The 16,137-nt window shown below is 48.7% G+C and overlaps 1 protein-coding gene across 1 annotated transcript; it reads right to left on the minus strand.

The window, feature by feature from the left end:
- Positions 1-976: 976 nt before the first annotated feature.
- Positions 977-15,536, minus strand: CLRN3 (clarin 3). The gene is made up of 3 exons (XM_068548759.1): positions 15,178-15,536; positions 8,818-8,997; positions 977-3,287 (listed from the first exon to the last, which is right to left on the minus strand). Exons 1-3 carry the CDS (start codon positions 15,404-15,406, stop codon positions 3,007-3,009), a joined length of 690 nt encoding a protein of 229 aa, XP_068404860.1. The 5' UTR covers positions 15,407-15,536; the 3' UTR covers positions 977-3,006.
- Between the last annotated feature and the right edge of the window lie 601 nt (positions 15,537-16,137).

A 16,137-nucleotide genomic window follows, 5' to 3' on the forward strand; every position in this document is an offset into this window, starting at 1 on the left:
GGGGGGAATCTGGGTCCCAGGGTCAGGAGACCCCCGTGGGGCTCAGGGACCGAGGAGCCTGGCTTCTCTCCAAGCTGGAGTTTCAGAATCAGAAAGCCTCCTGACTCCTAGACATCCGGTCCCACACACGCCTGCTCTGCGTCCTGGTCCAGGCTGTAGAAAGACATCAGGTTAGACAGCTAAGAACCTGGCTTCAAGTCTGCACTCAGTGGCTGGATTCAGTGAAAAAGAAGGATGCACTCTGGGTGGGTGATGGGCTGGCAGAGGGAGAACCTGTTCTGGAACTTTGCTTGGCACCTGCCTATGCTTTGCAGAACTGCAGGCTCCTAGGGCTTCCAAGAGGCCAATCAGAAGGCAGGAGGCTGCTGATACGTCCACCTGTATGGCTATGTGCCACGGGTACCAATCCTGTACGGCCACGTGGGGCTGGCTGCAGGATGGTTAATTAGACCCAGAGAAGTGGCATATCCAAGGAGACAACTCCCCCTGCCCTGCCTGGTCCACCGGCTTTGGTGAGATGATCAAATCAAATTGTAATGATGAAGGCGAAGCTTAACTGGAGGTTAAGGCCCCTGTCTGCCACCGTGCTTTGCAAGCATCAGCCCATTAGAGGAGCCCCATCACTTTGACATTAGTGTAAAGTACGACTTTCCCTACAATCATTATCACAGACTCTATGTTCTTATAAAACTAAAGAGCATGATATTTTATATGGTAAACTAAGCTCATCATAACAGGACCACGTGGACTGATTAGGGGTCATATCACAACCCTTGAAACATTCATATTTCATGGAACAGTTTGGACCCCTTCAAAATAGTGTTTCAAGTGGTTCCATTACAAGAAAAGTAAGAGAATGCACATTTATTAGTAGTTTTTAGAACAGCAAATTACTATTCAACGGCACTTTTTTCCCTGAAAAAAAGTCAGTCCCCCTCCCTGCCCCACGGACATTCACTAAAAGACCCGTCTCGGGGGCCAGGGCAGGAGGTCAGAGTTGGGTTGTGCCACATTGCCTGTAGTTGTGAATAGTCAGCAAGCCCTGTCCTCCCTTAAGAAGATTTCCACTGAACACACAGGCAGCTTCTTTACTTTCTACCTTCGGACGTAGTAAGAGAGCAAAGCTCTTCATGTCCCGAACTGTGAACTGTAGTTCCACTTACCTGATTTTCCCGTGTCTTAAATGGTTCCTCAAAGACCACTTGTGATATAAGAATTAAGATAGTTTGTCCCCTAAAGAAACCGAGCTCTGCTCCAATGCTGAGATGAGTAAACACAGTCTTCACCAGCTACAGAATCCTTCGTACTGATACAGGATGTGAGGGCAAATTTGTTACCCTCATCTGTTTCCTCTTTGTTACTCATCCCTATTATCAAAATATGATATAAAATTCAAACTTCCAAAGAACATAAATGTTTTTAGCTTCAAAGAATTTAGAACAGTTTCACTGTGGGTAATCATATTTTTAATATGCTCAGTTTCACACTAAGTTGATTTATTAGAGTAATTTTAACTTTAGTAGGATTTGGCGGAGGGAGGTTATGGAGAACTGACCTTTCAAAGGATGAACACAGTTTTGTGACTAAGAACGGATTTCACACGGAATTAGTGACTGCTTTTTGAATGTCTGTCTTGACTGTTCAATTGTGATCTCCGCGGGGGCAGGTACCTGGCTTAGCAAGGCACTAATCACATCGCAGGTATTCAGTGCATGTTTCTTGAATGAAAAATGTTATTTCTAAGACAGATTGTTAAAAAGTAATGGGTAAGAAGATGGTTAGTCTCTGCCAGTTTCATAAAGGATGTATCTTTCTGTCCAAAGAGCTGCTGCTTTGTAAATTACACTAAGGGAATTCTGCTTCTTTTGGCTCTGGTTCCATCAAGACATGAAAGGTGATTATTTCAGAATTCTGTCAGTGTTCTGTCAAGCCCAAAAGATTCTCAAAGTGATTTTCCGGGAGAATATCCTACTGGCGAAGTAGGCCGAATCCATCTGGTGTCTTTTAAAATATTCCAGGTCACCCATTGTCCTCTCAGGAGGCCATGAACTCGTTCCACCCACCTGTTCTTAGAAGGCAACCCATCACCTGTGCTGTGCACCTGCCCTGGCCCTGAATCAGGGTATGCCTGCAAGCCATAGAGCTGGAACCCATTTCTTAGCCTCTGGCTGGGCAGGAGTCTGCTGATGGGTGATACACTCCCACCTGACCATCTACACCTGTGTCGGGGACACTGCAGCAACTAAGCAGAGGGTTGGTTGATGGGGTTTTTAGAACTTACCACAATATGACATTTCTCTTTTGACTGAATTCACCACGATCTTTTTAAAGCAAAAATATATTTAACCTTCTTAGCATGAGGCTGTAGGGCTATAATTTTAATCTTTCCTTGATCTTCTTCCTTCCTAATCTTTTCCCTACAAAAAAACCCATCTTGGAAACTCAAAAATGAATATCAGCATTTCTACTCACCATTGGGCTTAAGTTATATTGGCGGTTGAGGGTCCAGAGGACCAGGTCGTACACCCCTAAGTCTCTCCTTTTGCTTCCAACACCTGGTCTAGGAAAAACAAGTTCTGAATCTCTCTGTGCCTGGAAGTCTTCCTTCATAGAGTGGAAGAAGAATGCGTGGTCTCTCCAGAGGTGAATGAGATCGTAGGTACCAAAGTGCTTTGAGCAACTCAAAGGGAAGGTGTGTAACCCAAAGCTTTATTACCTAAGGGACTGAGACCCGGTCAGAAGGGTCCGTAGGCTCACAATCATTCTGCTGCTTTGAACACTACAAGGACTGGAGAGCTTTCTCTTTCATCTTCCCCACCCTCGTGGGAAGAATCCTTTTGCAAGGGTACATCAGTTATGAAGAACATAGTGTCATGAGATACAAAAACTGTCACGGAATGACAGTCCAACAGGGCTGCACTTTACCTGCAGACAAGCCAGCCAGTTACCGCTCGGGGAGCCGGCACACAACAGAGTAGACCTAACCACCAAATGCGGGTACAGAACTCAGAATAAAATTCCATCCCTTGGGGCATATTCCATGGGCTTTTTCTGCTCCCGCTTCCTCTGGTGTCTGGCCTTCTGGTAGAAGATGATGACGACCACGGTGACTACGTTTAGAAGAATGACGAGCAGGGAGAGCCAGAACGAGTATCCGTAACTGTGGGACGCTCCTCTGTGAGTGGCTGCCGGGTAAAGTGGGTAGAGCCTCTGGGCCAGCTCTTCTGAGAGGTGATTGGACTGTGTGTTCCCCACAAAGAGCACCATGGTTATGAATATGAAGGATGCTGAAAGGAAGAAATAGTTTCATAGGTAACACGGTGATACATTTTTTAATGTCACTGTTTTCCTTTACCACACGTACTCTATGGGTACTCACTGAATATCTACACTGGGATTCACTCTCTTTTAAGCATTAGGGAGAATGTAAAAGGAATGAAAGACGCGAGCTAGATTCTAGGCTCCAAATGCGAAAGCTGGTGCAGGGCAGTTGCGGACAGGGACAAGCATTCAGCTCAAGTCCTTCCAGAAGGAGCTGCTCTGCCCACTTCCCTGGGCAATAGCAGGTGTGCTGAATGAGTGAGGAATAAATGCTTGAACACGGGGGTCAACGGGGAAACTATCTAGAGAGGCCAGCGGGATGGGAAGGCCGAGGGAGGACAGATAGAAAAGGCAGCCCCAACAGAGACTCGTGGTGGATGATGAACTCAGAGCATTCGGGTCTGTGAGGCACAAGCTCATCTGACGGGGAGGGGTCCTGAGGGTCCTGAGTACTGGATACAGAGGATGAGCCCACCCGGAGAGCCCTGAATGCCGGCTCGGGAGCTGGGATTTCATTCTACACACAACGGAGTACAGCATTTAACCAGGAAGGATCTCTTTACTAAACTCATTTTAGAAGAGCCTTTTAAATTGTTTACCTTCCCTTTTTTATTCTTCACAAGGTCCTTCACTAGAGAGCATTCCTCCATTTTGACTTTGGAAAGCTCCTTTGGCCTAGTTACGGAGCACAGCTCTGGAGTCAGAGAGAGCAGGGCTCAAGGGCTCCGGCTACTGGCCCCGGGAGACGAGCTTAGCTTCCCCGAGCCTCAGCCCTCATCTTCCCAAGAGCGCGAGCTAGAGACACAAAGTAGATTCGTGGCTGCCTAGGACTGGGGATGGGCTGGGGGGGGGGGGGAGTTTCCTTTTGACACCATGAAAATATTCTAGAATCAACTGTGGTGATGGTTGCACAGATCTGTGAACACACTAAAACCACTGAATGGCACAGGTTAAATGGGTGAACTATATGGTATGTGAGTCATATCTCAATAAAGCTGTTTAAAAAGGCGGGAGGAGGAAGGTCAGGACGCAGACATTCCAGACTCGTGATGCCGCCGGCGCACCGTCGGGTGGGGCGGGGCCTGAGCGCGCCGGGTGGCTGTCCGGGAGTCCCCAGGACGGAGGTCCTCTGGGACCCAGGCTGCGTGACTCGTCATCTGCTGACATTTACCCAGAACTAGAAGGACATTTTGGCATCAAACTTGTCCTGATCGTAACCCACACCCAGGGAACGGCCCTCCAGAGGCCCTAATGAGAGGGCTTCTGCGTGAGGAGTTCTCACTCTCCGTGATGACGGTCTTTCATCCTCAACCTAATGGTTTTATTTCTTAATCATAAAAGGAGTGGGTACATACAAACCCCCTGCTCTCTGCGCTATGCGTCTCACACCCCTTAATTATCCTTCACTGTGCTCTTGGGAAGTTTCTAGTGAAAGCTTAGTCATAAAGGGGTAGGATGGAAATGGGTTAAATGCTTTTTCCTGAAGTGGATGCTTTGATTTGAATTGGGAGGGGCCGCCAGGGACACGGATGCTGACCTGAGCCCCCTGAAAAAGGGCACGCCTCTCACAGCCTGTCGTCCGGCTTCTGGGACGGAAGATCTACTGGGCCTGGAGGGAGCCCCTGGTAGAAGGAGGAGCCCCTGAAGGCTCGGGACACTGGCTTCCCTCCCCAGCCTGTCCCCATCGGGCCGTGTGAGCTGCCGGGTTACGCTCTGCTCTCGGTTCCTGGGCTGAGGATCAAATGTGTTGGGACACACCGTCTGCAAGGTTCTCTCCGGCTCTGTCATCTCTCAGACTACAGTTCTATCCCCTGGGGTCAGGGTTGGGCCATTCCAGGCTGGGGTCAGAGGGCACAGGGGCTCGGGAGGTGATGCTGGTATTTTTCTCCTCCAAGCAGAATCCCAGGGCTCCGCTGGTGGCGCAGTGGTTAAGAATCCACCTGCCAACGCAGGGGACACGGGTTCAAGCCCTGGTCCAGGAAGATACCACATGCTGCGGAGCAACTAAGCCCGCGTGCCACAACTACTGAAGCCCGTGCTCCTAGAGCCCACGTGCCACAACTACTGAGCCCATGTGCCACAACTACTGAAGCCCATGTGCCTAGAGCCCGTGCTCCGCAACAAGAGAAGCCACCGCAATGAGAAGCCCGTGCACCACAACTACTGAGCCTGCGCTCTAGAGCTTATGAGCCACAACTACTGAGCACGCGAGCCACAACTACTGAAGCCCACTCGCCTAGAGCCCGTGCTCCACAAGAGAAGCCACCGCAATGAGAAGCCTGTGTACCTCAATGAAGAGTAGCCCCCGCTTGCTGCAACTAGAGAAAACCCGCACGCAGCAACAAAGACCCAACACAGCCACAAATAAATAAATAAAATTTTTAAAAAAGCAGAACCCCCTCCTGATCCTTCAGAAACAAACTAGAGAACCACTCCCTCTTCTTCCCTGCAGCCAAAGAGAGGGTGTCCAAGCCCAGCCTGGAGAGGGGTGTGTGGCCCTTCCCTCTGCCTCCAGGACCCCTGAGGGCAGCCTGACCCCTGCCCTCTCCCCACGGTGACCCAAGGCAAGGACACAGTGATGGCATCTCTGTGGCCAAAACCCTCTGCAGGTTGAGCCTCCCATGAACTGAGTTTTCATTAAGTTCTCCGACCAAACTCGGGGCCCAAGTCTGCCCTATCAAAGCTGGAGGCTGTGAGGGCCTTCAGAGGCAAAGCCAAATGCTGAACATAGAGGCAAAGTCAAAGTCTCCGAATGTGTTTCTGCCCAGCTCACAGCCTCTCTGTGTGTCAGAACTTGCCCCAAGCCTGGGAGGGAACGTGGCGGGAGTTTGCTGCCTGGCAAACAATTTTTTGTTGTTAGAAGCAGGTGGGGACCGGGGTGAGGGAGGCTGCAGGCCCCGTTTTCCATGTTTTCCTCCACAAATGTGCCCTGTGCAAAGCCAGCTTAGACTCGACCACGGAGAAAGAGGCTGAAAGCCTGGGGCTCCCTCCTGCAGAGATGGAGGGATGCGCTCTGAGCCCTGCAAGTGTAGACCGAGGAACGGGGGCCGGCTTTGTCCCGCTGGGCCCACATCGGACCTTCCCGTCTGGTCCGAGAGCCCGATGTTCCTCTCGGATCCATCCTCCCCAGCTCCCAGGTGGTCAGTCCTCTGCCAAGGGGCTCAGTCAGTGAATTCAACCCTGCCGGCCATGGAGCTTGCTCCAGAAATGCAGAAGGGCAATTCCAGTGAGAGTCAGATTTGGGGAGAAAAGTCGTCTTTTCTCCTGGGGTTGCTGCATTGGTGAGGAGGGCTGGCAGCCCTCTTGCCTTTAAGAGGACCAGCCCAGCTGCTTAATGATAGAGGGAACACTGGAGGAAAACAGAGTTCTGACGGTGCTGGCTGAGACCCTGGATCCAGCTGTACCTGAAGCCACAGTGTCCCTTAGCTTCTTAATCATATGAGCAAAAATTAAAATAATCTATTTTTTACCCTGGCAATGAGTGCCAATGAGTCTTGCCTTTGCTTTGGTTGACGGAGGTGAACTACCGTCCTAGAAACAGCTTGGGGCAAGGAACCCGGGCATCTGGATGAGGATCTCTGAGTTTGGAACCAATTCCCCCAGCTCCACTGGGAGCCAGGAAGCAGGAATACTCATTCCACAGGACTGTTGTGCCTGGCCCACAGCAGATGCCCTTTAAATTGGGGCATTTGTTTGTTTTTACCACCAGGTAATAAAAGGACAGAAAGAAAGGAAAGGGCTAGTTGTGTGTGGATGTGGCTATACCAGCCTGACACCAAACGCTCAGAGCTGGGGGGTGAGCGTGCGACGTGGCCATGGTGCAGGCTTGCCCAGGGCTGCCCAAGTTTCCATCATTGTGGTGCATGATAGTTATGAACTGTGCTTGCTTGATCAGTGAGTTGCATGGCTCTCCCTTGTATCCATGCTGGGCTGGGACTGGCTCACACATCTCCTCAACCATTAGCTTGAAAATGGCCTCAGTGGAAGTGTTTACACACTCGCACCAGCCAGGGCTGCAGCCAGGGCTTCCCTCCCCCAAGAGCTGGGTGTTCGTTCTCAGCACCGCACCGCTGGGAGCCACAGCACAGGGGCCCCTCCTGCCACCTGCACCGGCCAGTGTGAGGATGGCCTCTCAGCAGGGGGATGGGAGAGAGCTGCTGCCCAGAGCCCCTCCTCTGAGGCTTCCTTACAGCCTAGTATCCAGGGCACCTTTCTTTGTCCCTGAACGTTCCTGGTCTGTGTTAAAAATGCACCACCGGGCTTCCTTGGTGGCACAGTGGTTAAGAATCTGCCACTGCAGGGGACACGGGTTCGAGCCCTGGTCCGGGAAGATCCCACATGCTGTGGAGCAACTAAGCCCGTGCGCCACAACTACTGAGCCTGCACTCCAAAGCCTGAGAGTCACAACTACTGAAGCCCACGTGCCTAGAGCCCGTGCTCTGCAACGAGAGAAGCCACCGCCATGAGAAGCACGCGCACCGCAACGATGAGTAGCCCCTGCTCGCCGCAACTAGAGAAAGCCCGCGCGCAGCAACGAACACCCAACGCAGCCAAAAATAAAATTTAAAAAAAATTTATAAAAATAAATAAATAAATAAAGTAACTTATTTAAAAAAAAAATGCACCACCTGTGGCTTACACGCGACCACCTCCAGAGCCGCCCGGTTAGTAGGATGGGCTGCTTCTGATCCGATCTCGAGATCAGGTTCTCATGGTGGAGGGAGGGAAAGAGCAGGAGAAACCCGGCTGCCCAGCAGGGGCAACGAGGCTCCCACGTGACCACGTCCCTGGGCAGACACAGTGGCCACAGAGTCCAGAGACCCAGAGAAAGTCCAAAACACTGTGACTCAAGCTGGGCTCCACTTCCCATCCCCCACCCCATACCTTTCCCAGCAAACAAGTCACGCAACCTAGCAGCACCGCCCAGCAACATCCGGGACTCACAGGTTGCCCACAAGAAGGGCATTGGCCCCAGATTCTCCAAAATGGCATTCTTGGTGGCTCTCTGTGCCACGCTCAGGTTTAGATTTTAAGCCAAGTTGACTGCTGCTCTATGGGGGCAAGAAGGAGACTAAATAACACACATGCATGTGTGTTCACGTGTTGACTTCCACACATCACGTGGAGCCTCATTTGGAGTCAAGCACACCGCAGGAGCCCAGTGAATGTTTTGTGGATGCATGTGTTTTTCGTTCAACTCCTTACACCAGATACTCCAAAGCAAAGACTGGGTATGTCATATATTTTAACACCTAACACGCCTTCCTCACCTCACTCTGGTCTCTTACCTGGGCACCTAAAACAGAATTTTATTTCCAAAGATACTGAATAAATGCTGTAAGTTTACAAAAATAAACTTCAGCCCCCAGCACGCAACTCAGCACACAGGGGGCCCTCTTAATGCCCATGGCTCGACCGTGACCGTGTGTGTCCACGTGTGTGAGAGGGAAGCAGGGGGACGGAGGCAGAGAGCACGTCGTCTCGGCCGATACTCACCGCTGAGTCCGCTCCAGGTGTACACCCCCATCGGTCCCAAGAACGTCTGATAGGGGTTGCTGACGGTGTTGTAGAAGGTGAACCCAGAGCTCAACAGCGAAGTCAACAAACTGAGGACCAGGAACAGGATGACCACCAAGTGCAGAGTCTTCGGGGAAGAATTGTTCAATGTCCCTAAAACTAAAGCAATGTTTGGTAAGCACGTGGCACCAAATGCAAAGACCAGCTCTGGACCGGAGGGCAGGTCCACCCTCACGCACCCCATTCTACCTCCTTCCCCATTCTACCCGCTTAGGCACTGGGGTTAGAAACTGTCAGTCTTTTCATAAAATTTGCATACTTCTTAAGTGTAGGGGAGCTCCAGACGTGGATATGCACTTGTGTAACATGAAACACAGGTGCCCTGGGCCATTTGCCATCAGTTCCTGCTTTTGCCGTTCTCCTCTTTCTAACCACCAGCAGCCAGCCTCCCCAGGCATCTGTTTCCTCCGCTCTGTCCTTTGTTTACAAAATGAGCAGACACCAGAGATGCGCTCTCCCCCACCCCCACCACTTACCTGGAAACCCAGCCATGCGTTTATAAACATCTCCAAGAACAGCCAGTGTGTTTTAGGCCCTTAGGAGATTGCCAGCACATTCAATAAAGTGTTTACCAAGAGGTTCTGTGAAAGTCACAGCGACAGAAGGAAAAAAGTAAATTGGGAAAAAGATTTCAGAGTCCTTGGTAATTTACTAACACCATCATTGGGAATTACAAGGTGTTAGAACCATGATGGGGGTGGGAAAGAAAAAGTAAAAGGTTCCTTCTTTCCATTCCTGTTTTTCAGGTCCCCTGGGAGAGAGCAGGAGCCTCTCACATCTTCACCCCAGAGCAGCTTTAAAGAACAGAAACCAGAACGGCCATGGAAACCTTCTTGTTCCGCTGTGGATGGCGCATTTTCAAGAAAGGGGCCCTGGGAGCCAGAGGAGATCTGCAGCCTCCTCCTGAAACGTGTCCTGGCAGCAAGGAGTCCTCTCTTTGCAAGGTGGCCTTTTCCATCGCTGCGTCTCCTTAGTCATTTAAAGGTTTTTCATTCTGTGTCTCTACAACATTTACCCTGGATCCTAATCCTCTTTTGGAGTGACGCAGAATCCACTCCCTCCTCTCCTGCCTGGAGCCTTTCCCAGTATTTGAAAAGGGGTATAAACCCCAATGTGTTCTTCATAAGATGTGATTCCAAAGGTCCTGCCAGCCTGGTCCCGACTCCGCACACATTTAGTCTGACTTTACCTCCCTACCCGTGCTGGCCAGACGGGCTCAACTCTCCCGATAAGATGTGACGATACTTGTGCGGGGTCCATCCTCTCTCCATCTCTGAATACCCACATGTTATTAGTTCAGATGTTTTTCTTTTTAAATCAGCGGTACTTTGCGAGGGAGGTAAATTTCCTGTCATCGGACAGAGGGTGGACATGAAAGAGATTTGGCCAGCAAATCTGCCTTCAGACATCTGGACGTTGGGGATCTGGTTGTAAAGACCCTCGTGTGTGAGAGAATTCATCCTGATGGCCGTGTCACGTGGCCAGGCCCAGAGCTGGAAGTGTCTCCAGACAGAGCAGGGATAGAATGCCAAGAGCACAGGGCTGTCCGGCAGGCAGGAGGGTGTGGCCAGCAGACAAGAAAGGAGCCAGGAAAGACAAAGGGCGGGAGAAAAGAAATGTGGGTATGGCCTCCCGTGAGCACAGCTCCAGCCCTTCAAACCCCACGGGAGACCAGAGAGGACAGAAGAAGGAAATACCAGTTCAGCAACACAGAGGCCATGAGTTCACCACTCAGTGAGACGGGCCTGGGTGCAAAGTTCAGCGCACACACGTCCAGTCTGCTCGTCCCTAGCAGTGCCCAGCCCTTGTCACTGTTTCTGTTATTAACCCATGGGAAGGGCTAAGTTCTCAGCGCAGCCCCCTCTGTTATGCACTCCAGGTAAGAACTCTGAAAGGCATTGATCAAACTGAGAATGCGGTCCTCTCTGCCACCCCCTGTTGCCTGCATGGGGATGGGTGGTGCCCGATGGGCCCCCTGCCCTCCGGGAAGCCGCCTGGGCTGGGACAGTTCCGAAGGCCCTGCCCTCAAGCCCGAGGCTCTAGCTCCTTTGCCTGGCTCACCCCGGAGATGCAGTGGTGAGGGCTTGGCATGGCTGTGATGTAGCACACACCTATTTTGCAGCTCGTGGAAGATGACACCAGAATAGGAAAAACAAGAAGCAGGACACACCTGCTCAGAGGTGCAGGGTCAAATGCTGCAGATGTTTCCAAACTTAGTCACCACCGGCAAGAACTGCTCCTGTTTGTACCACACTCCCACAGCCTCTGCCTGAGCATGAAGGAGGAAACTCCAGCATCGAATCAGAAGTTTGCTGGGAACTAAATGACCTCTATCCTTAGCCAATAAGACAAAATTTGGGTACTTAACTAGAAAATAAAAATTTCAGCGTGGGAAAAACGTCCTGTGTCCAAGGCACCAAGTTGCCCTGGGGAAGCTTTCTTATTAAAAGCTGTAAATGGGTGTTCATTTGCAAATGGTGAACATTCCACCTTTTCAGAGTATATTAGAAAGTGACAGTCAGGTTTGGCTTTCTTTTTGACTGTTGGTAAGATCTACTAGACATCAGTTCTCAAAAGGGAGTCCATTTGGAACCTACTGACTCACACTTTTCTATGAATTAAGGTGACAATTTATCTTAATTTTAACTGCCATATTTCCAAATTCTATTTCGGCCTTCTGAATTCCCTGCCACACAGGTATGACAGCTGTATCTCCCCTCCCCTTCCTGGCTCAGAACTCAGACAATGAAAGCTGGAAGTTCAGTGAAAGTTGGCAAGAATGAAATCACAATCAACCCCCACAGCATCTGACAGCTGCTCTCTGCCTACAAAATTAGCAAATACATTCTGTTCTTTTTCCTTCCTTTGAGGGGTCAAGCGTCGGAATCGAGAAAGCCACCTCACAATTGAAACTAATCGCTCGGATTCTGGCAGCCCCGGGGAAAGAGGCCACGGCTCCCGCAGCTGGGAGGCCGAAATGTACTGGGTGGTGGGCAGTGCACACATGGGGGTCATCCGGACATCCGGGCTTCCTGTGCATGGACATTGATACTCAAGCCCCACTGGCCATCTGGCCCTTCTAGCTCTGGTTTTCAGGAAGTCCTCGGAAATTGAGGGAGAGCCGGTGGCTCTTTTGTGTGGAGGAATGGCCTCCACCCCCTCCTCAAGCACCTGGTCACCAGGGGGCCTGACCCAGTGGAGCTTCTCAGTCCCTGGACCACAGTGTATCCCTGGAAGGGCTCATTAACTCCATGGATCCCAGAGTGTGGCCTAGGAGCTCTGCCAGGACATCCCAGCTGATGGCTTCAGCCTCGAGGAAATTGACGAGGGTTGTCTCAGAAAGAAGGATGGGGGAAAGCTTTTTCTGCCCCTTTATGTTCCACCTCCCAGTGTGGTCATGTCTCTGGGGGCAAATGATATGTCGCTCCCACCCCGGGGGGAAAGTATGGGATGTGTATGGGAGGACACTTAGGAGTAGTAAGAAGGGGCTTTTTGTAAATTCTGGAGATACAAACCTCATTTCTTCAGTTCAGTCATTCTTGCAGTTAATTGATTTTGGCAGCCGACTCACTCTCCTCATTATTTTTAGCTTGAGCCAATAGTACAACTTTGAGTTCCCCCAGAACAAAAGGGGTAGGTAGTGAAAAGAGAGTGGTGGGCAGGGGGAGGCACACTGGGGGTGAAACTCCCCCTTGTTCTCATAGTGACCTGCACACACCTTTGTCCTACAAGTAGTGTGGGCTGATGGATTTAACTGATGGGGTCGGGGCCTCTCTCTAGAAAGACTAGGTGGTGAGTCCCCCCAGCTCTGTGCAGTTCCGCTTGGGATCCAAGCCCCTCACTCACATAGTAGCTGCTCAGGAAGGTTTTTTTGAACCAAAATTAAATATCCAGAATCTTTGGAGTAGCAAGGCAACGTGCTCACTGGTGGACACCTGGCACTTCTCATCTGGGTGTTGGACAAGCTGGGATGCCTCTGGATGAGGCTAGTAGAGCTCCTGGTGAGCCTGAGCTGCCCGAACAATCTAGCTACACCACGGAGAGTTTCCTCCCCAGGTTGGACTGATTCTTTTCCTCACCAATTGGCATATTGTAGGCTGAATTATTTTGGCAAGTTGAACTCAGCCATCATCACTTCATTTCAAAATCTACAGCCCCAAATCGGCACCATGTGATAAATCCTATGTAGAAATATAGCAGAGCTTTGCAACATTCATAGCTCTTTGGAGATTTCAGTGTGACCTCATCCTAGCTAAGAAACTGACATGGTTAACTTCTCATACGAAAAGGCAATCCACCACGGCAGGGCAGGAAAGTGGCATTTATACGATGATTTTGTCGTACTGCCAATGGTTGGTTTCTGATTGGAAATAAGCCCGTGGGGTCCTAAAGAACCTGTCTCACTGCGCGTTTGCAGTTCTGCTCCCGGGGGACCATGTCCACACACCTGCACCAGCTGAACCACCATCTACATTCGGGTTACGTGACTTTTCCCTCTCCGAGAGGACTGTTTGCAAGTGTTCCCAGTTCAACGACTGCTAAAACCATCAACACTGAAGACCCCCTGGGCTCTGAGGTGTCCCTAGACGATTTTAACGCCCTGAAATTGTGCAGCATCTCAGTGCCTGGGAGGTCGTTTATCTTCTACAGCCCCTGGGGTGACTGGATACAGTGACTTGAAGTTGGAATGTGGCTCTCTGGGGAAAAGAGTAAAAGTAGGAAAAAGAAAAAAGAGTAAAAATAGAGAGCCAGGCAAAGCAAATGCAAATATTTCACCTCCTCTGTGGGCCCACTGGGCTGCCCTGCCACCTTCAGAGCTATCCTTGACCACAGCTGTCCCTGCCCTCCCAAAGCCACCGTGCTCACATCACTCCCATGGGGTTCTAGAACCAGGTGCTGACCCACCTGGGCCTCTTCGGCGCTTCTCTGGATGTAGGGAGTCAGGGATCTCATTGAAGCCAGTTATCTCAAATTGGAGCCAACTGGTTCCAAACAGACACTGTATGAAAATCAAAAAATTCACAGGCTGTTTTCTCGTATTTTAAAAATTTTACAAGTGTCTGGAAATTCAGGAAGTAGAACAAGTTTTGGTTTCGCAAATGCTATTCACAGAACTGAAAATGGGAGTGAATCTTTGAAAGTCTTCTTTTCTAGTCGCCGCAAAGAGAATATTCCTCATTTTCCTGAGGACCTGAGGCTGGTACCAGAGGAGACGTGTAACGCTGCTAAAATACTGGGGGAGACGTTGCTTTTGCTAAGGTCTAAAAGGCAAATTTGTAATTTGGAAATATAATTATGTTGCTCTGGATTTAAGGAAATCATTTCATTAATAAAGTCACAAATGAGAGCTAGAACTTGGAGCTAATGTCAAAAGCTAATGTCCCACCATTATGCAGGGCATGAGGGCTAAACATTACATTTGTATAAGGCAGAAAATGATGTACGTTTATAAGGAAAGAGGTAATGACTGCATAATACCTGATAAAGCCTGTGTAGTGAGCTACACGCAGCACCCTTTGAAACAAAGTCCGTTTAAGGTGGTAAACAAGTTACAAATTTGGTTTTAAATTTAGAAAACATAATGGTATATATTCAAACTTCAAATGCCAAACAAATAGCTAAATTCAACTTATCATTCTCAAGGAATTTTTGTTTTCCACCCATTGAGAGTAGGACATTAGTGTGTATGAAATCAGAAAAAAATTTAGGAATTCCTGTAAAATATTCGATTAATAGACTTAATGGAAATTTAATATCAATTCCAACAGCAATGAGATATTGGAGGTAAGACTGCAAATTCAAATCAGTGAAAGAAATGAACTTGAGATATAAGGATAAGAAATTGTCCATATTTTCCACTTTATTTTTTCCTTGCGTAGATGCCGGTAATGAAGTTCTGGACAGAGGTTCTTGCTCCAACTAAAAATCCATAGTCAATACAGTTAAAAATGTTCTCCCTACTGGCTGTAGAATACCATGTTTGTGCTCCATATTTTTACTTAACTATTTACCTATCAATACACTCTGTAGTACTGTTTAAGCATAGCCTCTGCTAGAATGATTTAGACTGTTTTGCTAATAGACACAACCAGAACCGAGGAAGCTGAAATAATGATTCAGTGAACTTTCAAAATTAAAAATATGCGTTCATATCTACAGCCCAGCTAAGTTCACAAGGAAATTACTTTTGAAGGGCTATTCGGCCCAAATACAGGATGGTATGAATCTTACCCAGTTAATTCAATCTCACTGTATCCATTCAAACGAGTTATGATTTACCTTCAAAATTTTTGTCTGATTCTGCAAGTCCATGATTCAATTCTTGAATACTCTTCCCACGAAAGAGTCCGTAGGTGATAATCACACTACCATTCGAAGAAGTGTCACTAATGACAAGTGTACTGTGGATCCATTCTTGAGTTGTAAGAATAGAACAAATTACGATGGAAGCCCCCAAGCTTGTGACAAAGCTGGATAAGAACATCAAACTTTTCGTTGCCGTAGGCATCTTCTCAGGAAAATAAGGATCCTAGGGTAAAAAAACAAAGATCTTTTTATAATATTTCTGGACCTTCTCATTTGGAGTCCAGTACTTAGAAATGGAGTCTAACACTTGCTTGTGAGATATAAAACGTTGCTCTCCATGAGGAAGGGTCACACTAATGAACATTGGACTATGAACACGGTCATAAAGATTTACAGTAGCTGAACTTTGGTCTGGAGTAAGAGGTTGCTATGGTTACAGCCAACCAGCAGGAACAAGGGGGTAGGCATGGTCTTTCCAAGACTTCCTCAATCACACAATTAATTTATAACTCTTTTTCAAGTGCCTTGGAAGAAAGTTCAGCCTACCACGTCAGGAGAGAACTAGAATTCCTAAATAATGAGGGAGCAAAGATCCGCACCCCCCAAATGTTGCTGATTCTAGCAGCCGACAACACAGAGTCCCACCTACCAAGGTAAATGACTTGACCCTAACAAGTGTTCCAAAAGGAAACCCTAAGGAGATGAAGCCCTTGCTAAAGATACTGGAGAGTGAAAAGAGAAAAGTTGACACCTTATTTTTAGACCTTGATAAAGAAGTGCACCTTTCAAATTTCCTCTTTCAAACTGGATCACACCTGCACATTAATTTTTTTTTTAACATCTTTATTGGAGTATAATTGCTTTACAATGGTGTGTTAGTTTCTGCTTTATAACAAAAAAAATCAGTTATACATATACATATGTTCCCATATC

This window comes from Eschrichtius robustus, chromosome 7, assembly GCF_028021215.1.
Source record: "Eschrichtius robustus isolate mEscRob2 chromosome 7, mEscRob2.pri, whole genome shotgun sequence".
In the NCBI taxonomy this organism is placed as follows: Eukaryota; Metazoa; Chordata; class Mammalia; order Artiodactyla; family Eschrichtiidae; genus Eschrichtius; species Eschrichtius robustus.

What these genes read in the sequence shown, in the direction of transcription:
- CLRN3 (XM_068548759.1), bottom strand. Translation starts at nt 15,406, where the DNA reads ATGCCTACGGCAACGAAAAGTTTGATGTTCTTATCCAGCTTTGTCACA. An exon ending in ATCAGACAAAAATTTTGAAG is followed by an intron (nt 8,998 to 15,177) that starts GTAAATCATAAC and finishes ACATTGCTTTAG; the next exon opens with TTTTAGGGACATTGAACAAT. An exon ending in CACCTGGAGCGGACTCAGCG is followed by an intron (nt 3,288 to 8,817) that starts GTGAGTATCGGC and finishes TCTTCCTTTCAG; the next exon opens with CATCCTTCATATTCATAACC.